The 22,162-nt window shown below is 43.5% G+C and overlaps 7 protein-coding genes across 9 annotated transcripts; all 7 read right to left on the minus strand.

Annotated features, from left to right (window-relative positions):
• Window positions 1–104: 104 nt before the first annotated feature.
• On the minus strand, window positions 105–494 carry RB195_018010 (uncharacterized protein; the record flags this gene model as incomplete). Its single annotated transcript, XM_064185242.1, has 1 exon — window positions 105–494. One exon carries the CDS (start codon window positions 492–494, stop codon window positions 105–107), a length of 390 nt encoding a protein of 129 aa, XP_064041123.1.
• RB195_018011 (uncharacterized protein) lies at window positions 275–700 on the minus strand (the record flags this gene model as incomplete). The annotated part of the gene is made up of 1 exon (XM_064185243.1): window positions 275–700. The coding sequence occupies one exon, from the start codon at window positions 698–700 to the stop codon at window positions 275–277; it is 426 nt and encodes a 141-aa protein (XP_064041124.1).
• Window positions 701–873: 173 nt separating this feature from the next.
• Window positions 874–1,446, minus strand: RB195_018012 (uncharacterized protein; the record flags this gene model as incomplete). 2 transcript variants are annotated; one of them, XM_064185245.1, is made up of 1 exon in its annotated part: window positions 874–1,446. In XM_064185245.1, one exon carries the CDS (start codon window positions 1,444–1,446, stop codon window positions 874–876), a length of 573 nt encoding a protein of 190 aa, XP_064041125.1. The 2 variants fall into 2 exon arrangements, with proteins under 2 accessions (XP_064041125.1, XP_064041126.1); XM_064185244.1 differs by having other exon boundaries at window positions 874–1,380.
• Window positions 1,447–4,820: 3,374 nt separating this feature from the next.
• On the minus strand, window positions 4,821–14,228 carry RB195_018013 (uncharacterized protein; the record flags this gene model as incomplete). The annotated part of the gene is made up of 18 exons (XM_064185246.1): window positions 4,821–4,827; window positions 5,007–5,131; window positions 6,093–6,188; window positions 6,243–6,382; window positions 6,441–6,588; window positions 6,644–6,700; window positions 6,783–6,905; window positions 7,093–7,236; window positions 7,339–7,491; window positions 7,543–7,665; window positions 7,726–10,511; window positions 10,580–10,913; window positions 10,978–11,148; window positions 11,735–12,577; window positions 12,637–12,861; window positions 13,773–13,913; window positions 13,969–14,094; window positions 14,163–14,228. The coding sequence occupies 18 exons, from the start codon at window positions 14,226–14,228 to the stop codon at window positions 4,821–4,823; spliced, it is 5,808 nt and encodes a 1,935-aa protein (XP_064041127.1).
• A 2,797-nt stretch (window positions 14,229–17,025) lies between these two features.
• RB195_018014 (uncharacterized protein) lies at window positions 17,026–17,383 on the minus strand (the record flags this gene model as incomplete). The annotated part of the gene is made up of 2 exons (XM_064185247.1): window positions 17,026–17,256; window positions 17,312–17,383. The coding sequence occupies 2 exons, from the start codon at window positions 17,381–17,383 to the stop codon at window positions 17,026–17,028; spliced, it is 303 nt and encodes a 100-aa protein (XP_064041128.1).
• Window positions 17,384–17,804: 421 nt separating this feature from the next.
• Window positions 17,805–21,055, minus strand: RB195_018015 (uncharacterized protein; the record flags this gene model as incomplete). 2 transcript variants are annotated; one of them, XM_064185249.1, is made up of 3 exons in its annotated part: window positions 17,805–19,418; window positions 19,511–19,727; window positions 20,934–21,055. In XM_064185249.1, the coding sequence occupies 3 exons, from the start codon at window positions 21,053–21,055 to the stop codon at window positions 17,805–17,807; spliced, it is 1,953 nt and encodes a 650-aa protein (XP_064041129.1). The 2 variants fall into 2 exon arrangements, with proteins under 2 accessions (XP_064041129.1, XP_064041130.1); XM_064185248.1 differs by lacking the exons at window positions 19,511–19,727; window positions 20,934–21,055 and having other exon boundaries at window positions 17,805–19,376.
• Window positions 19,757–20,128, minus strand: RB195_018016 (uncharacterized protein; the record flags this gene model as incomplete). Its single annotated transcript, XM_064185250.1, has 1 exon — window positions 19,757–20,128. The coding sequence occupies one exon, from the start codon at window positions 20,126–20,128 to the stop codon at window positions 19,757–19,759; it is 372 nt and encodes a 123-aa protein (XP_064041131.1).
• Window positions 21,056–22,162: the final 1,107 nt, after the last annotated feature.

Consider the following 22,162-nt stretch of genomic DNA (forward strand, 5'->3'; position numbering starts at 1 on the left):
GAACCTCTGACTATGTAAATGGTTCTTCGCTGACTGTGATGTACGTCTGTTTTTCGGCATGCACGAGTTCACGGACTCACGGCGCTGGTCGGTTCATTAAAGTGTCAAAGTGCTCCCTCCAAATGGGCACGGTTGCCTCCCCGACAGTGACTCCGTTGGCAGTGTTCAGGACAGGCGAACACCTCCTCATCTTGCTCCTGTACTGCCTTAGCAGAGTAAAGGCTTTTCTCGGGTTCCTTTCGCAGTCTTGTTGCAGTTGAAGACGCAACTTCCCCTAAGACGCTTTCTTGGTTGAAATCGCTAGTGCGACACATACAGAATTGTACGTGAATCTTGTCTCCGCAGATGCGAAGGCAAAATTCTTCCGCGGCATTTGAACAGTTAGCGTTTCCCTTGCAGCGTCCTGGGTGCACTTCGTGAAGGAATCCGCGTCGAAGCTTCTTCCTAGCCCGTATTTCAACATGAATAGACACACGCGGAAATTCGTTCTGCATTTTCCGTCTTTCACACCTGCCTTGTCGATTTTCGGTTGGGGAGGTACTCTTCGGTTCCTCTTGTGGAGCCGTAACTCAATGCCCGAAAGAACTTGACGGTGGTCAGAGTCAGAAGCAACGTCCCAAACAGCTCTGGATTTTCGGATATCCGACTGAGGGATGTTCATCGTCAGAACGTAGTCGAGCTGAAGTTTAAAGGTCTTCATCTTCCGCTGCTTTTCTTGCTGATGGCGTTAAAAGAGTTGACTCCTGCCAAGTGAGCTGATGGCGTCGATGATTCCTCTTAAACGTGGAAGCGATGATGAGGCCCGTCTGTTCGCACAAGTCGACCAGACGGTCACCATTGTCCGACTTGCGCCCTATGGATAATACAATTTTCCTAGCACATTGGATTGCTGTTCAAATCCGATCTTCGCATTTGCGTTGTTTCCGACAATGACCAATGTAATTTAGACATCAACGCATTCATTTCATCGTAGAAGGCGTCCTTACTGTTGTCCTCAGCGGTTTCCGTAGGTGCGTGAGCACTTACGATCCAGTTTTTTCGTCCTCTGCGATCCCGCAGTCGTAGAAAGGCGCATCTAGACGATATTGAGCCAAATTCCTCCACCAGGTTCTTGTAATCGTTCCTCACAGCTATCGCGCAGCCACCTACTTTGTTCTCATCAGCATCGCCGCAGTATATGGTGTAATTTTCGATGCTGATGACGGGCCGATCCCTCATGCGTGTTTCCTGCACTGCAACAAAAGGCACACAGAGAGATCGCAGAACTCTAGACATGGCGGTTTCTTGCAGTTCATTCGACAGCGTTCGGCGGCTCAGCGTGACGAAACGAATGGTTGTTGCCAAACATCCCATGCTCCCTACAGGCAGTTGACCTTTCATGTTGTGGGCTTTGGCGATGTGCTGGACGACAGCACCTTTTTGCAATGTATGGGAATCTTTCGTCATATAACAGTGCAGGCTATATAGCTCGTACGTTCCCAATGCATACACTCGAACTCCTGATTGCGTTAGTTACAGCAGGACCAGGTAGCAATCAGACTTGTATACGTGGCCACAGTATATCTAATAGTAATAATAATAGTATCTGTTCTAATATCTAATCTACCAAATAATAATAATTCATCTAATAGTGATATACTATCAACAACGATCGCTCAGTTGGTCCGGAATCACACTGTACAGCACCATCTGTACAACACCAAACTTTATTATTTTCCCCACAGGTAGGCCAGGAGATTGCTTGTAATTGTAATTAGCATGTAATCTATGTGACCTCCTGCACGAACCGTGAATATGTTGGTGAAACGGCGCGACCACTATGCATTTGTATCAAAGAGCGTGTGAGCGGAAACAATATGTAAGTCACGAGACTCTACACCTTTCGTCATCCATAGGAAACAAAATCACGACAAAGGCAATTTTGAGAGCAGAGTTGAAATCTTTGCGCACAAATCTAAAACGCGGGCTCCAAAATCGCTGGAGGCAGTATGGATTCACACCAAAAGCCCTAAAATGAATTACCAAAAACCCTTCGGTCACGTGAGAGCTCGTATCCTGATTCCGTCTCAGACGGTTTTCCAATTTGAATGAGATATTCGCTCTCGTCTCTCGTCGCTCTCTATCGATCAATCAGCAGTCACTGCTAGACTTCTCCAATCCAAGGTGTGCATTTAGTGCGTTCGCTAGGTCAATGCTTGGAAAAAGTTTGGCCGTTTAGATTGTGAAATGCCCATTTCAAACTTTGAAAAGGCAATTTGCCGAAACATCAGCTTTGCAAATATTCTGACTTTCTCGGTTCTCACGAAGACAACGACGCTGAAATGTCAGCTGTAGTGAAGATTGTTAGCGATGTTAGCTCTTGCTTGACATACGCGATCGTCAAACTGCAGAAAAAGGAAAGTTTCAAATAAGGCCAAACTTTTTCTTATGATTTGTTGTTATACTTTGGCGATGAACTCAGGCAAAATCTAATAGTGAGCACATTGTTTTCTGATAGTGTACCTACGAGATGGAACCTAAAATCATCTGACGTTTCGGATTTTTCGCCGTTTTCGGAGGCCTAAATAAAGGTCGATTGAAATAATCCAGCAGAGCCCTGGAGACACATCGATGACTGTTGCATCACAGCATCAATACAGTCTGAAATGGATGAGTGTTTCCTAATACTCAACCAACAATCCCAGCACATAAAACTCACACGAGATACTAAATGAAGGCTGGCTCCCTTACCTCAACACGTAAATAAATGCTTTAAATGGCATTATTAGATTAAAGTGATATCGCAAAAAAGTTACAAGAACATCTTATTGCATGCCAAAGATCGACTGAAGGAAAACGCACAGTGATTCGTAACATTCTCAAAACCGCTAGAGAAGTACATATGTACTGGCAACTAAGGACGGCATGAATTACAATCAACCTGTATTTAGGCCTCTGAAGACGGCAAAAAAGCCGAACCTTCAGGCTAATAAAGGTTTCATGTAAAATACCTCGTAGGCACACTATGCACTAGAAAACATAGACGGGAGTATGTATGTATGAGGTTTTAAGACACGAAAACATTTGAACTATGCACATTACTAACCTTAGCAGAGCAAGAACCACTTTGATGGTGAACTGATTTTGAGACACAAACTCAGAGCTCCATAGTGCAATATTTCAAGAGAACCCACCCTTTAATAGGAATTCAGGCTGATAGGACTCCCGTATGAAAAGAGAGTATGGAAAGTTGTTGTGTGGTCAGTACATTCTGAACACTTTTCTCACTGACGATTGTTTTGATTTCGAACAATTTTCAGATAAAAAGGAATTCTGAACACCACAATCACAGTTCCAATTATAGTACCGTGAGAATTCGTATCTCATTACTTATGTCAATATTGCTAGGGATGAAAAATCAGCTCTTCTCCATGTTATGCAAAAACAAGAAACAAAATCCAGTGATCTGCGCAACCATGAAAAATCTTAATAACTACTGAAGAGAAGCCAACATTGAAAATTCACCCAAATGCTAATTTCGGCCGGAAATGAAGACACCGAAGGAGAGAAAAACCTTCACTACTTGTTATGGCAAGTTGTCCTTCGGGTTGTGGATACTTACATAGCATGTCTATGTCCGCAAGTTATGAACCAATCCCAACATCTTCTCTGAAGTCAGTAATACATTGGGAGGCTTTATTTTATCTCAAAATAAAGTCTCCCCATGTAAGATAGCAATAAATTGCAATTATATCCTCTCCCTCATAAGGACCTAATTCTCCAGTAGTGTTAGATTTTTTTTACGGTGGCTTTGGCAGTGTAATAATACAACAACTACTACCGATGGTTACATACCGTGAAAAAATAACCTGACACGTTGAATCTTCATAGGAAGCATAGAATCTTGGCAACAACTCCTCGTTTTGTCACGCTGAACTGCTGAGTATTGTCGAATTCTACGCCTACAAGTAATTCAGGTGAAACGTCAAATCTCAAAAGGCGTGGAACAGCGTCGAATGGATGAATCCTGAGCGAACTTCTGCTGCAGGCTATAAATAAGGCGGAGCTGTGTTTAAAAACGAAGCACCCCGACGAAAAAAAACAGCAAACATGTAATTGATTAATTTAAATAAGTAATAAAGCATGACGATTGTGTCAAAACTGCTGCTGGGACTAGCAAATGAAATAATTTCGTTTCAGTTCTTCTCTTTATTCCATTGAGTTTTGACAGAAGAAGGGAAGTAGAAGAACACCGTTGCAGAGATTTTGGCGATTGTTCAGATTAATAAGCTGAAGACTGAGCCGAAGAACTGAAGATTTAGTGAAAACCCCTCATATTCTCTCCTGCGGTGAAGCCCTCCCGAACTTTCATTGTTTTTTGTTTTTTCGTACTAGACAGCACCTGTAGAAAAGTAATCTTGCGTAAAATGTTGCACATGTTTCGCTAATCAATGATAACGAAGTCCCAGAAGCTTCAAAAGAATGATTTTTCCTTGCACAAATTCTATGACAGATTCGAACCTTTCAGTTATGCTCACTCTAATCTCCGTTTGTATGCGCACATATCCTAGGTGTATTTGCCCTCTCAAAAACTCCTCTCGAAAATCCACGGGAGAGCAGAGCGGACGTCATTCATTCCGGAACACGTTTCTTCTGCGCAATGCGTGCGCGGCATATTAACACTCGCACATAGCAACTTTATTGGCTCATTCTTAGACGGAAAAATTTATTGATCACTATAAAGAATGCATCTCTTCAGTGAAAAAGAAAAAAGCACCGGTATGAGAATTGAAGAGTTGCTAAGACGAAGTTCGGTCGGTCGACATCCATTTCTTAAGCTCTTATTCCCTGAAAAGTAGTGGAGCACTTCCGAGAGACAGAGCTGCGGAGAACAAACACAGTCGATCGATATAACAAACGTATTTTAGAGACAACGAAAGGAGCAGAATTGAAATGCACAAATGAGCAGGACCTAGATGTCTAATGATATGACTATAGTAGGGAAGGATGAGAACAGCAGGCCTTACTGGACTCGCTTCTGGCTACGCATACGGACGAGACTGTTTTCAGCCACGTCAGCGCGCTCCTCCGCATTCTCCAAGGCAAGTTGGATTTGACGGAACTTGGACAGGTTCTGCGTAGCGACCTCCTCCTAAACACGTCGTCTTACGATCAATGTGATCAAATTTAAAAAAAAAAACTTCCTATAGCCGCTCCTGAATGTTTTCTGGATGTGCCTTCAATCGTGACAGGTCAGAACTTAGAGGAAATGTGTGTGTCAGGTAGAGAAAAAGGGCGCCACATTTAGCGGTTGAACAGTTTTCGCGCATTACATGCTAGAAGCACGTAATGGGCACGTAATTCAAAATGGTTCAACTACAACTTCGTAAGATGTTTCTTTTTTTGTTGCAAATTCATATTCCGTTACTGCTTGATCAACAGGTTAGAAATTCAGTTATGGCTGAAAACGCTTGAAAATGGGTTCCTGATGTTCTTTTTACGTGCGTTTTAAAATAAACTTGTCGTAAAGATTGCAGTAATTAAGTGTGGATAAAAGACGACTTTTACGATCAATCCATCGTTTCGAGAGCATATACGTTTTGTGTATGGAATCGTAACATGTATTGCTTAGGAAAATGCTATGTCCCCAAAAATGCATCAATGAAGAGTAAGCAGAAAAACCCCTCTAGGGTCAAAGCCTATCATTCTTGTGGACATAGCATATGTTTTTTTTTTGTTAAAGATCGTATTATGAGTGGCCATAAATAGCTATGAGGGATTATTCTAAATGAATAACGCATTTCTGCTGAAGCCTTATCAATTTCGACGGAACTTCAGATTACATGGCTATGAAAACCAACAGCGAAGAAAGAACGAGTCAGAGTTTAGCAGCATTGCTTTGGTAGAATAAGAATGTAGGAATATCAACGTTTGTCATTGTGGTTATGCATTTCATGTACTTCTACGTTCTAAATCAAAAGTAGAATTCGTCGTAAATTAATGGTTGGCTTTGAAGTATAGGATGTAGAAGTTAGGCCACCGTTTTTTTTACCTACTTGACTACTGTATTAAACGTCTTGCGTTGACTAGCGTTGATGAAGACGGTGACTCACCGCCTCCTCGATTTGCCGTTTTTGTACCCTAATCTTCTGCTGTAGCTTCTCCACCATCTCCTGTAGTCTGTCGAACATCTTCTTGTCCTCCTCGACCTTCGAATTTTACCAGTTAGAACACGGAAAAGAAGGAAAAAGATTTTTATTCACCTGGAATTGAAGCTCTCTTGCGCGCCGTTCTTGTTTAGTAACACCCTTGATAGCTTCTTGGTGGCGACGAGTTTCGGCTTGGTAGTCATTTTCAAGCGATCGCACTCTTTCCTCGACTTTTGCGAGGGCCTTCTGTCCAACTGCAACGATCTATACCAATTCAGTAAAGTGCAAAAAGAAGTAGTCTGTGAGTATTACACTGCAGCATAGCCTTTTCTGAGTCTTCGATCTTCGACTGAAGTTCCTTGTAGGCGAGCTCTAGACCCTTCCTATGGCGATCCACATGAGCAGCATGCTCTTGTTCTTGTCGAACCTCCTCAGCCAGACGATCAGCATCGGCAGCAGCCTAAAAATATCGTGACTGGTCTATCCGACGGTGGTCCGAACTATCTCTCTGGTACCTTGCGAGCACGCTCTTCAGAGGCTTTCAATTCATTAAGACACTCGTCGAGTTCATTCTGAAGAGAGATGAACAGATTGATTAATCTTTTGACAGCGAGATGTGGATTGAGTGCACATAAAAAATAAAAATTTTCTCACTCTTGCAACTTGAACATCGCTTTCGATCTTTCGCTTCATAGCACTCAAAGCAGAATTGCTCGAAATAAGTTCCGTGTTCTGCGATTTCAGATCTGCCTGGTCCAGTTCTAACTGCTTCTTGTTCTAAACATATCAGTTGTAATTTACACGTTTTGATCCAGTTGTTGTAATACAAGCCCATTATTTAATATACAGCTTCTTCAATGAATAGGACGTTATACGGCTCAAATTCAAATTTAGGTGGCGCACTTTACGTGATCAAATTGGTGCAGGATCACAGCAACAAAAATTGACGAAAATGTCAGCAGACCTTTTCAGCTGCGTCGATTCGTTGAAGAATCTCCTCAGATTCCGCAAGTGCGATGGCCAGTCTCTTTTCAGTCGCCAGATAGTTCTCGCGGATTTCCTCGCGACGTCGCTGCTCTTCGTCGACTTGTCCTTGTAGTTCTTTCACCTACAACGTCCGTTTCTTCAAATTTTTTTGGTCTTCGTCACAGTATAAACTATCTCAATCGGAAAGTATTGATTCTTTTATCCAAACTTCTCTCCGACTCGCCTGATCGAATAGACGTTTCAAAGTCTTCTGCGCGTCAACGTTGGCCTTGTTGGCATGATCAAGAGCGATCTCAAGCTGGTTGATATCACTCTCCAATTTCTTTTTGGCGCGTAGAAGTTCAGCTTTGCTCTTTGCCTCGGTCTCCAATGATGCCTGAACTGGTCTTTAGACGTCCTCTTTTTTTAAGAGAGAAAAAAGTCAAACCTGAATCGATTCTAGCGCTCGTTGATGGTTTCTCCGCGTGTTTTCAAACTCGTCCTCTTTTTCCTGAATGCGTTTTTCGACATCAGATCGAATTTGCTGAACCTCAATTTGGGATCGGAGAACCTGCAACGCATTTTTCAACAATATCTCCTTGGAAACTACAGAACACACGCTTGGACTTACCTTGCTTTCCTCAGCTTCCAGAGCGGCTTCAGCTTCATCAAGGGCATGCTGCAGCTCGTCTTTTTCTATTTCCATCCTTTTCACAGCTTTTTGTAGATCATGGAATGTTCTACCACCTTGTGTAATTTGTTCGTTGAGATCACGGATCTCTTGAGCATAGTTCTTGTTTTCACGTCGCAAGGTTTCGCATTGTTCGCTAAGATTCTCCATTGCAGATTTCACCTTAAACACCTCCGTGCTCGTGTTCCTGGAATCACGATTCGTTGCATCGATTTCTTTTTGGATGCCCTCCACTTTTTGTTTCCATTCGTCCACGATCTTGTCGAATGCTTTCTGTTTCTTTTCCAAGGAAACAATGACTGTAAGGTGACGATCCACATCCGATCGAGCTTCCTCAGTTTCTTGCATTAATTTCGTCTTTGCCTTCTCAAGAGAGTTCACCTTATTTTGAGCTGCAGAAATTGCTTCTTGCAGGTCCATCACACGTGCCATCTGTTTCCTCTTGAGATCCTCTAACTCATCGGCTCCAACAAGACCTTCTCCTTCGTACCTTGCTTTCCATTGTGAGATCTCTGAATTTATACGGCTCAGTTGGCGTTGTAGATCATCTTTAGAGTTGATCTCCTCTTCCAACATCTCACGGCACTGTTCGATTTCATGTTCAAGATTTTTGCAGGTGGCATTGAGGTCATGACGTTCACGAGTTTCATCCTCGGCAGCTTTCTTCGCCTCGGTTAGTTGGCTGGAGAACCCTGCCTTGGCACGATTCACATTGTTCAGCTGAACTTCCAGCTCCTCCATTTGATGAAGCAGATCGCTGTTGTCGTTAACAAGGCGTACCTTAGACGAGGTGAACTCTGAAATTTGTCTTGTCTGCTCGTCGACTTTTTGTTGGAGCTCGGCAACTTGGACTTCGTACTGCTTCGCCAGCCGCTCTTGCTCCACGCGTGCTTTCGATTCCTGATCGACCTGCGCGTTGATGTCGTCAAGCTCCTTCTGCAGTGTGGCCTTGTCTTTGTCAATTTTGGCCTTTCCTTTTTGCAGACCGTCAAGCTGACTTGTCAGTTGAGCAACCTGGTCATTGTTCTTTTTGCGAAGGGCAGCCAATTGGTCTTCATGAGACATGTTTAGATCTTCAAGGTCACGACGACACTTGAGGATTTCCGCATCTTTCTTTTTGTTCAGTTCTTGTTGTGCTTGCATCTGGTTGTTCTGCTCATCTAGACGCTCATTTAGTTCGTCCAGCTCACGTTGTAGCTCAGAACGAGCTCGATCAGCTTTGGCTCGCGACTGTCTTTCATGCTCCAGTTCATCCTCTATTTCTATGATGCGAACAGCATTTTCCTTAGATTGGCGCGTGAGTCTGTTACCCATTGCTTGCTCATCTTCAATTCTTACTCCTAGAGCGTGAAGATCGGCTTCTTTCTTCTTCAAATTGATGTCTGCTTCTTGCTTCAGTTTCGTTATTTCGTCAATGTTCTCTTGAGCAGCCTTCAGTTCTCCCTCGGTTTTTCTTTTGGCTTTCTCAGTTTCAGCTCTGATCCGGCGCTCCCTCTCTATAGACTCCTCCAACTCGTCTAAGGTCTGCTCAAGTTTCTGTTTTAGGCGAGCGGCTTGCGCTTGTTTCGCCTCCTCGGCCTGTAGATCATCCACAAGTTGACGGTTGACCTCCTCCTGATGTTTCTTTTCTTTGTTAAGCTTCGCGATGGTTTCATCTTGTGCATTGATCTCATCTTGAAGAGATCTTATTTGGTTTTCCTTGGCCTCTTTCTCCTCAATGGACTTCAACAAATTACCGTCTACGCCCTCCATGTTCTTCTTCATGTTTTCGATTTCCTGCTGGGCCTTACGTTTCTGTCGCTCTAACTCAGCGTTCCTCTCCTCCTGTTCCGATAGTTTATCGTTAACATCATTCAAACTCTTCTCAAGTTCCTGCTTGGCGTTATTCAGTTTGTTTAGCTTTTCTTCAATTGAAGCAGATCCTCCTTTGGTCATCTCAAGTTGTTCGAGAAGCTTGTTCTTGTCAGCATTGAGCTTGTTCAGCATCTCCTCCTTGGCCTTTCTTTCATTCTCAGCTTTAGCAGAAGCAGCTTCAAGATTCTTCTGCTCTTCGGTCATCTTAGCCAGCTCTTCAGCCATTTTTCCACTCTTAAGTTGTGGACGAAGCTTGCCGAACAGCAAGAACCAATCCCAAGTTCTCAAAATACACCATGAACGGATATTTCGTTGCAAAACTATGTAGGCATTTAGTTGTTTCTGGCGATCTGCTCGCTCAATAATTGCGTTGTACTGACGGATGCAGGCTTGGAACCCAGAAATTAGGGCGTTGAGCTTTGCGTCACGAAGGTCCTCGATGTGGGCTACAACTCCGGCTTTGAAGAATACCTTTGTGTGCCCGATACGGAACTGCTCCTCGTTAAGCTGCTTTTTGTTGACAAGAGCCTGCATAATCGCTTCCGCATTTGTTTTTGGGTCGTCCGTTCCTTTAGCTTCTTTGGCTGCTAGAAGAGCGTATCGCTGTACGAAGTCTGGATGAAGAGTTCTGTTCGGAAAACCTTTACGGCAAATACGGATTCCTTCCAGTACACCGTTACAGGTCAGTTGGTTAAGCACTAAGGAGGCGTCGATGAGACCTGACTTCTTCTTCTCGTTGGGAATAATGCAACGGATGAAATGAGGGTGGGTCTTGTGCAACATATTCATGAGATTGTTTAGTGATTCTCGGTACATCATGGACACAGTCATGAAGGACCCAGATTTTCCTCTCTTGGCACCACCTCCACCAGCTGAAATTGAAAGATTGAAATTGAATGTCTAAATTTAGTTGACAAACAATGATAACAGTAAAACTAACATTTAGCGGCATTGGCGGCCTCCTCTTGCGTCACGTAGTCCCTCCAGACTTCGTTCAATAACTCGTTGCCTTTCGATGCCTTCATGACCGAGACAACAGTGTCGTTTAGAGGATCCTTATTCTTCTCCAGCCAGTTCGTCACATTATATCGCACAGTTCCAGCGTAGTGGCGCATGGCAAAGTGTGCTTCCGCTTGTTTTCCCTTCGGTGGCTTCGGTTTTTCGAAGTTCGGGTGTTTGCCAAGATGTTGCTCGTTCAGCTTCTGTGCGAGTGTCATGTCGGTGGCCTTCGGGACAATACACTCCTCGTCAAGCATGGAAATGATACCAAGGGGCTGAAAATTAAAAATCATTGTTTTCTAGCAAGAAAAATGTTGGTAACTGAAGCTATTACGTTACCTTCTCAATCAGCTCAATGCAAGCCTGAAGATCGAGACCGAAATCGATGAAAGTCCACTGGATACCTTCGCGAGCATACTCCTCCTGTTCTAACACGAACATGTGGTGATTGAAAAATTGTTGTAGCTTCTCGTTTACGAAGTTAATCCACAGCTGTTCGAAGGAATTGAACTGGAAGGGAGAAATGACTTTAAAAATGAACTTGTTTCAGCATTGAGAAAGAGAGAATTCTCCCTTGGAAAAAGAGCGTTTAAGTCTACATAGTGTCTAAACAACTGCTAATTTCCGGAAAGCGCTGCTGTATTTCCAAATCGTTCTTTTGTTTAATATTTCAGAGAAAACTCAAGTGGATTTCTTCAAAGACATGTTGCAAAAACGCAGTACATAGTGTCTAAAAATCAAAGAAATGCAAATACAATTCACTTTTCCTTAAAAAAATTCTTATCTAGCTCTTCAAAAGCTCTTCGACTCCATTCTTGGTTTCGAAAAGAAAATCTTCTCCCAGTGCGACAACAGTAGGATGAGTCATGCCGAGGGCAAAAATTTTGTTCTCAATATTTCTTCGTGGTGTTACACAGTAGTTTACTTTTGTGGTCTCCATAACAATTTATCTGGTGAACGTCCAAGAATGCACAGAGGAAATTTGGAGGGGGGGCATCTAATCTTCTTAGATATTCGGAATCATCGTTGATCTCCAAAAGGTTCCGTTCATTCAAATAATGAAAGATTTGGTTGTTGACTAGTAAACATAACTTACATCGAAAATTTCAAATCCTGCAATATCCAACACACCAATGAAGTAGTCGCGTGGAGTTCCCTGCTGATCGAGTGTCAGATTACATTTCTTCACGAGCCAGTGGAATACTCGGGCGTAAAGGCCTTTAGCCATGGCGCCAACTGCCCAATTCACTTGCTCAACGTTTTGACCTTTTGACACCCACTCAGTCCCGACTTTCACTCTTGGCGAAACGAGAGCTTTCAAAAATTGATCGACGTCTACTCCGTACATGGCACATGCTTTTTCAGCATCCTCTTGACCGTCAGGTTCAGCTTGTTCTTCACGTGGTCGTTGCTTGAACTTCATTGCCCCCATATGCATATGTCCGGCCATAAGACGATAGCAATCCATTTTTTCCTGTTCAGAGAAATTGAGAATATCAAAAGCTTCGTCAGTCAACTGGAATTCTTCTGTGTCGTTGACGCCGTCGATTGTAAGCTCGGCTTGGGCGACAAAGTAGTACTCATTGAGAGGTTTGTCAAGCAAAAGTTTCTGCTTCAATTCTGGCTTGTAGTCCGAGAAAATCTGGTAGAAAATATGGTAGCAACGTTCTCCCGGAGCTTGACGGATGACTCGAGATTTTTCAAGAAGGTAATGCTCGATGTCGCAAGAAGCGACCTTCCCCAGCTTGGAGAAGTGGATTCGAATGAACTTTCCAAAACGGGACGAGTTGTTGTTTCGGACTGTTTTCGCGTTACCAAATGCTTCCAGCACTGGATTAGTCTGTACAATTTGATCCTCAAGAGTCACTTTCTTCTTCCCATCCGTAACAGCCACCGCTCCTTGCTGGCTAGCTCCAACAGTAGCGAAGTAGGCAATTACCTTAATGATGAGTAGGTTATAACAATGAACGAATAGTTTTTAATCGATACTGCACAAACTTTCTTGGTGTTTTCTGTTTTTCCAGCTCCCGATTCTCCTGTAATCAACATGGATTGGTTTTCGTGGTCCATGAGCATGTTTCTGTACGCTTCATCGGAGACAGCGAAGAGATGAGGAGGCATTTCAGTCCTTCTCTTTCCCATGAACATTGTAGCTACAGACTCGGTATAGATCGGAAGTCGCTTGTATGGATTGATAACCACACAAAAGAGACCGGAGTATGTCTGAAAATAGATATTTAAAGGCATCACCCCACGAATCTGAGGTGGTGCAGATTTCAGGTGGAGTATTCGTTTACGAGATGGGAGACTACGGAGAGGGAGGTGATTCCGTCCATTTCTTGCTAATTGCCGTAAAAAACGGCCCGGAAGATGCGGCGTGGCACAAGACTGGCGCGCTCCAATCGAACCCCTTGTACAAAATGGTGCGCCAAAACGAATGAAGCCGCATCTTCCGAGCCGTTTTTTACGACAATTAGGAAAAAATGGACGGAATCACCTCCCTCTCCGTAGTCTCCCATCTCGTAAACGAATACTCCACCTGAAATCTGCACCACCTCAGATTCGTGGGGTGATGCCTTTAAAGCAGTGACAACTCAGCGCTGACATGCTACCTGGGCACCTGCTGATGTTACACGGGCTATGCGAATCTCCTACTCAGTTTCGTTTTGGTAAGATGGTAAATCTTTTGCTTTTAGATCTGTACGCTGAAGCGCTAAATGTAAAAATTGATTCCATTGTTACTAGTTCCACTCAATTGGATTCATGAGCTTTCTTCATGGTTGCGTGGGCGTAGCCGGCGTGTGCGCGTATGTGAGAAACAAACTGGAAACGGCACTATTTGTTCACCTCTTATCCGCCAAACTCTTCTAAGAACAATGGTGCAATCGGCGATCGACCATCACTCAACACCCTGTATCGAACGAGATTAGATGCACTTGAGCATTAGGGATTTGCGCAGAAAAATTCCAAACGCACCGTTTTTTTGTTTCGCATTGGTAAGGACAGTAGTATAATTGGTTTCTATTTGGTTTAGAAAAAAATGTTGGATCTCTCCGACCCAAAGAAATAAAACAAAAAGAAGAACAATGGAGATGTAGTTCTTACGAAATTGGATAAGCGAAAAAAAGTCTTACATAGATGAGCATAGCTGCGTAACGAGATCGTAGATTGTGGAGCACGGAAGCGTCGTTCAAGAAGGTAAGATTCGACATATCCTCGGTTTTCTCGAATTTCGGCGGATTCATCTCTTGTAGAAGGTCCTTTTTGAAAGTTTTCTTTAAAAAAATTGGGTTTTTTTTGGTAAGATTTGCTTAGCACGGAAGAAGCAACCTCTTTGTCTCCGATCACGACTATAACGTTGTCCCCCTTCGCTGACTTTATGTCAGCTGCAACATAACCTTCCTCTGGATCAGGCACCCAGACATTCTTTTTGGAATCATAGGGGCGGGAATGCTCCTGAAGGTGATACATGACCATATCAAAATAATAATTGAAGCGTGAAGTGAGTGCAAAAGGAGGCGAACCTTGAGCAGTTGCTCTTTGCTGAGCCGCAAATACTGCCATCCTGGGTCCTTCTCGTAGTCATCCATGTCGTTCGTCGTCGGCAGCCCGGACGATAGAAATGCTCCACTGAGTGATCAGGTCCTCGTTTCTATCCAGCGAAGACCGCCCACCTCTGCCTCTTGAGATTCTGCCGTAAACCGTGTGATTTTGTTGGTATAGCCCGCGCAGTGCTCGTCCCCGAACATCCACGCACAGACTGTGCAGTTAAGAGAGATCCTAGCTCTGCACATATTCCGAAGAGTAACAGAGAAATCTTACTTTTTTCAGGCGTCTCACCTATACAACATTTGGCGACACTGTTAAGATAATCTTTGCGGTTTTTTAGAAGATTAGAAGTGAACGAAGTTCAGGAATCCTTGCATAAAATACTTGACATGTGGAACCCTCAGAGACTGATGTCTGGAAAAAAGTGGAACATTATCAGAGGTTTACATTAATTTTCAACTTTTTTTTTGCTTGGAGTTTGATTTTCAAACAATGGAACTATATTAAAAGAGAATTTCCGGGAAGCATGTGGTATGTGAAATAGCGCAGCTTCCGTATTAATCTGTGATAATCTAGATCAATTCCAACTGATTCTTAAAATATCCGCCTAACTAAGCATTGAGAGTACATCAGTTCAAATGCAACAAAATTAGTTTCAAGGAATTCCATGCCTTTCAAAATTTTTTAATCTGTGAATACAAAAATTCCTCTACAATCCAAGCGTCTTAGTGCATTCAAGGGGAATTGATTTGCCAATCTATTCCTTATCCTGTTATCCTACATATTCTGACATTATCCTTAACAAAGAGTCTCGCAAAACGATTCACATACCCCTCTATTAGATAGTAGCTTCGATCCTAAAGATCAAAAACAATTTGTGCTAGCTATAAGATCCGACAAAGAAAGAAAAGCAGGTCGTAGACTGGCTAACGATGAAACTAAACATGGAGTATGCACCCTTCCTTGAACAAAATCTCGAGGTTTTTCTCAAGAAAGATATTGGTTTTTGAAGAACCGAAAACCATCGTATTCTGTGTATTCATTTGTGTTCCACTAAAATGTATGTTTTTATGTACACTAGCGGTTACATCACATCCGCTGCAGTGTACTTCTGTGTTGATTTTTGCACTGTTGGAGTTTGTTTGTCATGCAATCCAAAAAATTCTGATCGATATCGTATTTTCGCATCCGTTCGACTATTTTTTAATCGTTTTAAAAATGTGAGAATTGTAAGAGGAATTGCAACATAAATATCTCACTGATTTCTGTGCAACGAATTGCAAATGCCTTGGAATTTAGTGGTTAAATGTGTATCGAGGGCACATTCACCAGAATGTGACACCTGTCAATCTCTGAGTAATCAAGAAAGTGAGGGCATTCAGTCTTGAGTTTTCGAATTTTCCAGTCTCCGAAATTCAATAGTGATGAAAGTATGCAGAACAGACAAGATATCAATAACTAGGATGCAGCAGTACTATCATGAAAGAGACGACGTTGAGGTATGAGTTGTCGATTTCTTTCTCATCCCTTCTCTCCTTCTCTTATACCTTAAAACTCCAAAAAAATTTAGTACTGAAAGTGTGGTCACAGGATATAGGGACGGAAAATTATGCAATCAATTACTAATAATATTACGTGCGTTATACAGTCTCACAATTTTTGTATTTGCAAAATGTACCGGTACCAAATAGATCACAAAGATCCATATCCAGCTCCTGGTACGATCGGTGTTACGTCGTCGGTACGACGCTTTACGTCCTCGACAGCGGTACAAATTGACCCGGTTCGGATGTTTAGACAATATCCCAATGTGTCAACGAACTCCTCAGAAGAGTCAAGCAGAAAGAAAGACAGTGCTTCGAAGAAGTCAGGCACCATCCTCACAACGACTTAACCCTTGGGCCAGGTCAAAATAAAGGCGTGACTCGTCACGGCGACTCAAAGCTGACTGTAGATTGATAAGTCACAAGTAGGTGTAGTCGAGTCAAAACAAAATGAAGCCCATGTAGTTGTACGAGCGGTCGCACTGTAGCAGCACGGTTTTGCAACAGCAACGCGGTCAGCAAGCGGTCTGCTTGGCAATTTGCCAAATTTTGACAAGTGACGTCACCCGCATCGAAATTCTCCGCAATTTGTTGTTTGTTTTCATTCCTCTCGTTTTTTTCTGATTTTTTTGTCTTTTATGTTTCTTTTTTCCTATTATCTTTTGCCTATATTGTATCTGTACAGTTTCAAGTTAAAGAATAAAGTTTCTGGTGTTAATCAATTCGCTTAAGATGCGCCCCTACGTTCACTTGAATTCGGAATCGTTTGAGGTTCACGAACGTGTAACTGGCCTATACAATGACCTGCGGTGGCAAGCCGATGTGTCATGTCGGTGTTTTTATCTTCCCAGAGAAGTCTAGTACCAATTTATCGACCCCGGAGGGATGAAGGGCTTGGTGAGCACTTGGGCGGATTCGAACCTCCGATCAATCGTGAAGGAAACAGAACCTCTAACCGCTACACCGCACCCGCTGCATTTTCAAGTTGTTGTATTGTTTTTGTTCATGTATTTATTTCCGTATTAATATCCTTCCTTTCTCGGAAGGGAGTTAGAGCAAGCGAAGAAACAAAAACAAACATTATCATAGAAATAAGTACAATTTTGAAATAATTCTCAGAGGCGAAACATGAACAGAAGCAGTACACTAACCTAAGAACAATACCGATCCTGGTGACGTCACTTGGCAAAATTCGGCAAATTGTCGAGCTGGACGCTCGCAGACTGGCTGCGAGCGGTCACAAACTGCGCTGCTCCAGCGAGACCGCTACTGCAACTGTACCGTTTTGACCCAACTACATGGCATCTTGGCCGAGGTGTGTCGTCCTTGAACACAGCTCTACCCAACATTCTCGATCTTCTGCGAGAGCTTGCACGGAATCAATCCATTCGTCGTTATTCCATATCCGTCCAAACTTTACCCTGAACTCCCTACCCACACCGAGTATCCTCAGGTCCACTTTCACCACCGCAGTCCAGAACTTCTTCTTTCGGCTAGGCTTTTCCAGCTTGAATCCGACAGACTCCTCAAAACTCGTTGAAGAAGGTGATCGTTGAACAAGGCGATCCTTATTATATGACCAAAAAAGCAAAGACGATTTCCTTAGCCAGTTTCGGTGGCGGTGCAAGATGTTGATATCTTCCACGTGTCATCAACCGCTACACTACATCGACCTGCGCGTAATGCTCTTCATTGTGACATACTCTAAGCCAAAAAAAGCCAAGCAGCCATCTAAATAGCTTCCTTTCCGTGCATTCATGCCTCTCCATAACCGTAGACGGTTCTGCCCAATTCTCCGCACATCATGATAGGGCGAATTGCGGATAGGTGGACTCACAGCTTGACTTCTTTGGTGGTGGGGGACGATATCAGGCATTTCGTTAAGGAGTTAAATGCAGAAGTGGCCTTAGCGCATCTTTGCCGAATATCCTTCTCGTAGCTGCCGCTGTTCTTCAGCATGCAGTCTAGGTAAAACAATTCATCGACGAGTTCAATTGGTTGTCTGTGCACCCTGATTCCTCTTCGAAATCTCGAAAAGATCCACATCTGCCTATATTTATGAGGGTGTGGACGTCATCCACAGGCTGCAGCCAACTTCGATACAAGGTTAACAACATGTTGAAGTTTCCTAGTGCTTTCCTCGAATATTACAACATCGCCGGCGTACTCGAGATCAGTCAAGAGGCACCCTGATGGCGCTGAGACGATGTCGGCTGATCGACTCTTCTTCGTCGATAGCGAAGTTAAGTTAAGAAGAATCGATAGCGAAGCGAAGTTGAACAGGAAAGGTCCTGCCACTGCCCCTTGTCTTACTCCAGTTACCACTTCAAACGGTGTTGTACATCCGGCTGGTGTTCGAACTGCAGCAGTTGTTCGTTGATTCAGATCATCAAGCAAGCGAACGGTACTCTCGCTCAGCGCGTTGAGAAGACGGCCTCGGTGAGGAGAGTCGAACGCGGCTTCAAAGTCCAGAAACGCTAGTTGCATTGGCTTCGAATACCGCTGCCAGATTTCGATCGCTCTCCTGACGATGAACACCTGGTCAATCGTAGATCGGCCAGGACGAAAGCCAGCTTGCTCGTCGCGCGTTGTTTCTTCGCGATGTTTAATGAGTCGGTCCAGGATAATGCGCTCCAATACCTTGTACATAACACGCAGCAAAGAGATTCCTCGATAATTCTTGGGGTCCGTGACGGATAACTTCTTGTGGAGGGGAATTATGATAGCGTGTCTCCACGAATCAGGTATCCTTCCGTCTATCCATATTGAACGGATAATCTTTGTCATCTCACGAATCCCAGACGGAGGACGATATTTTAGCATTTCTGCGCTAATCCCGCCGTCTCCGCCGGATTTTCCTTTCTTCATTTTTTGAATACAGACCAGGACCTCCGACACGGTTGGTGGCTCCTCCTTAACCGAATATGTCGGTCTATGAATGTGTTCGAGTTCAGGGGCTGACGGTGCTAGCCGGTTCAGCAAGGTCTTGAAGTGTTCCTTCCAAATTGGAAGGGTTGCTTCACCGACATCTACCCCACTGGCAGTGTTGAGGACAGAGGAACATCTTTTCATTTTGAAGCTATACTGTTTTAGTAGAGCATAGGCTTTTCGCGGGTTCCTGTCCTCCCACGCCTTCTCAAACTCTATCGCTCTTGACGTCCGCTCGTTATCGCGGTCTTGTTGCAGTTGATGACGCACCTTCCTTCTAAGACGCTTTTCCTGGTTGAAGTCACCAGCGCTGCGCGCGACACATACAGAATTGTATGTGGACTTTGTTTCCGCAGATGCAAAGGCAAACTTCTTCCGCTGCAATAGAACCGGGAGCGTTTCCATTGCAGCGTCCTGGATGCACTTTGTGAAGGAATCCGCATCGCTAAGCTTCTTCCTGGTCCGTACTCCAACATGAATAGACACACGTTGGCGGAATTTTCTCCTGCATTCATCGTCTTTCAGACCTGCCATGTCGATTTTCGGTTGAAGAGGAACTCCTCGGTTTCTCTTGTGGAACCGTATCTTGAAGCTGAGAAGAACTGGATGGTGGTCAGAGTCGAACGCGACGTCCCAAACAGCTCTAGATTTTCGGGTATCTGACTGAGAAATGTTCCTCGCCAGAACGTAGTCGAGCTGAAGCTTAAGAGTCCTCATCTTCCGCTTGCGCTGCTCTTCAGGCGTTAAAAGGGTTGACCCCTGCCACGTGAGCTGATGACGCTAATGATTCCTCTTAAACGTGGAAGCGATGATGAGGCCCGTCTGTTCGCACAAGTCGACCAGACGGTCACCGTTGTCCGACGTGAGCTCCGCTGCATAGTACCACTTCCTAGCGCATCGGATTGCTGTTCGAGTCCCATCTTCGCATTTGCGATTCCGACAATGACCACCTGCTGGCTTGGTATTTTAGACATCAACGCATTGAGTTCATCATAGAAGGCGTCCTTACTGTTGTCCTCAGCGGTTTCCGTAGGTGCGTGAGCACTTACGATCCAGAGTTTACGTCCTCTGCGATCCCGCAGTCGTAAAAAGGCGCATCAAGACGACGTTGAGCCAAATTCCTCCACCAGGTTCTTGTAATCGTTCCTCACAGCTATCGCGCAGCCACCTACTTTGTTCTCATCAACATCGCAACAGTATATGGTGTGATATTCGATGCTGATGACGGACCGATGTCTCATGCGTGTTTCCTGCAGTGCAGGAAAAGGCACACAGAGATATCGCAGAAGTCTGGTTAGAGCGGCTTGTTGGAGTTCACTCGATAGTGTTCGGCAGTTCAGCGTGACGAAACGAATGGTTGTTGCCAAAGATTCCATGCTCCCTTCAGGCGGTTGACCTTTCAAGTTATGGGCTCTGGCGGTGTGCTGGACGACAGCACCTTTTTGCAACGTATGGGAAGCCTTCTCCATATAACAGTGCAGGTTATATAGCTCGTACGTTCCCAGTGCGTACACTCGAACGCCTGATTGCGTTTAGTTAAAGCAGGGCCACCACGTGCAGGTAGCAATCAGACTCGTATACGCGGCCCCACTTCATGTATTATTTTGTTTCTCATCGTTCATTTGATGCATCTGCAAAAAAGTCTCACAAGCAGCATTGGTGGTTTTAACACTCGTTTACTGGCAGAAAGCAGGTGTCAAAAATGCTTTCTTCTGCACACCTGACCTTCCATTTTATCGCCTGGAAAAAAGAAGACAATGAAATTAAAGAAGCCGGACACAACACTCCGGTAGAGCAAGACATTTTCCGCCAAAAGTTTTATGATTGTAATGCCACGTGAACTGCTTATAAATGCTTACACCAAAACTGCTTTTGTCGGTGCTTTTTTCTTTTGTTGCAGGCTAGGCATCATTGAATCTAACTGCTACGTGATTGACTGACTTAATCAGGACCCTCATAGCTTAGGATTAGATATAGAAAGAAAAACCTTTTTATTCCTATGGTAGTATTTTGCACGTAATCACTAATAAGCGAAATAAATAAACAATGCGGAGGTTGTTACACCTGTTTAAGACTCCCAAACCATTCTGCTTTCTGGCTGAGAGTGAATTCCAGTTTCAACTTCTATCTATGAACCTCGGGATGATAAGATGCATTGGTTTTTCATAACACCCTCATATCCCCCTCATATCAATAATCCCTCTACAACTAAACAACCAATCTCTATGCCTATTTTTTTCAACCAATGACGTAGCAACTGCAATAAATACTCACCTTTGTTGGATTGGAGAAACTTGGTGGTGACCGCTGACTGATCGCAGAGATGATTCGAATGCCTCATTCAATTCAGAAGAGCCATCCAACATATGGCGAGTTCCCGCATTATCCGGGGACATCCACTCTCTTTCACTTCAGCATTTTTGGCGCCAGCGATTCTCGAACTAACGTTTTAAGTTCGGGCGCTAAAGTTTGAACCGTTCAAAATTTCCAAAATTAGCTTCTCTGTATTTTTTGTTCAATGGGCGCCTTAAGGTATCCATTCCAGTAACCTATTCTTTCCATTCACATTTTCTTTGATGCAAACATATATTCTATTATTCTGTGTTTGATTTTCTGTATTCTGTTAGCGTTATTGTAGAAGGGCTACGAGAAGAACAGGCTACCCACTTTAACTCTTCTCGTATCTTCCACTTTTCATATTTTTGCATGATTTTTGTTACTTCACTGTAATGACGTCACTTTTCTAGCAGATCTACTTGCATGCATGCACTCGGTTATAAAATCAAATACACACCTACATATACATATTCGTACGACTTTACTCTAATCACCCCAACAGCGGAAAATCGAAAGATCTGGGCAAACAAGCTCATTTATTTAGAACTACATAGATGTATCTTTCTTTTTATTAGCTTAAGATTACCACCACTTCTATTGCACATTTTAAGCAGCGGATATTACATATTACAAGAAGGAATGTGCTACGCACTAGACGAAAATGATTCGAGAGAAAGCAGTAAATGCGTCTGCATTTAGTTACTTTGCTTCTTCGAAGAAAACTGTGCGAAAGAAGGTAATGAAGTTGCGAGGACGATAAAGAGACTATTGGAAAGCAATAGAATAAGGCACTAACCAACAAAACCGAAATGTCTCTTATTTAGAAACAAAAAGAATTACTAATAATAGTTAGTAATCTGGAGAACCAAATGAATAACGTGTGCGACTTATTTCTTTTCTGTTGGGTTTTTCTTATTACAGCGATGAAGTATGTATGCGAATAAGGCTTCAGTACGAGTACAGTAACCACTAGGAAAGGACGGAGCAGACAATGAGTGGAAAGCATAGTCAGATAAAGAAGTTATAGCAACACTACAACCCTATAATAGCAAAAGAACGATCAGGAAAATCAAGACAATAGTGTTAGGCGGAAACGAAAAGAATAACTCACTTCCACCATCAGTGCGAATAATCAGGCGGTAGAGGATAAACGACGGTTTAATTAC

The sequence above is a fragment of the Necator americanus genome, chromosome II (assembly GCF_031761385.1).
Source record: "Necator americanus strain Aroian chromosome II, whole genome shotgun sequence".
NCBI lineage: Eukaryota > Metazoa > Nematoda > Chromadorea > Rhabditida > Ancylostomatidae > Necator > Necator americanus.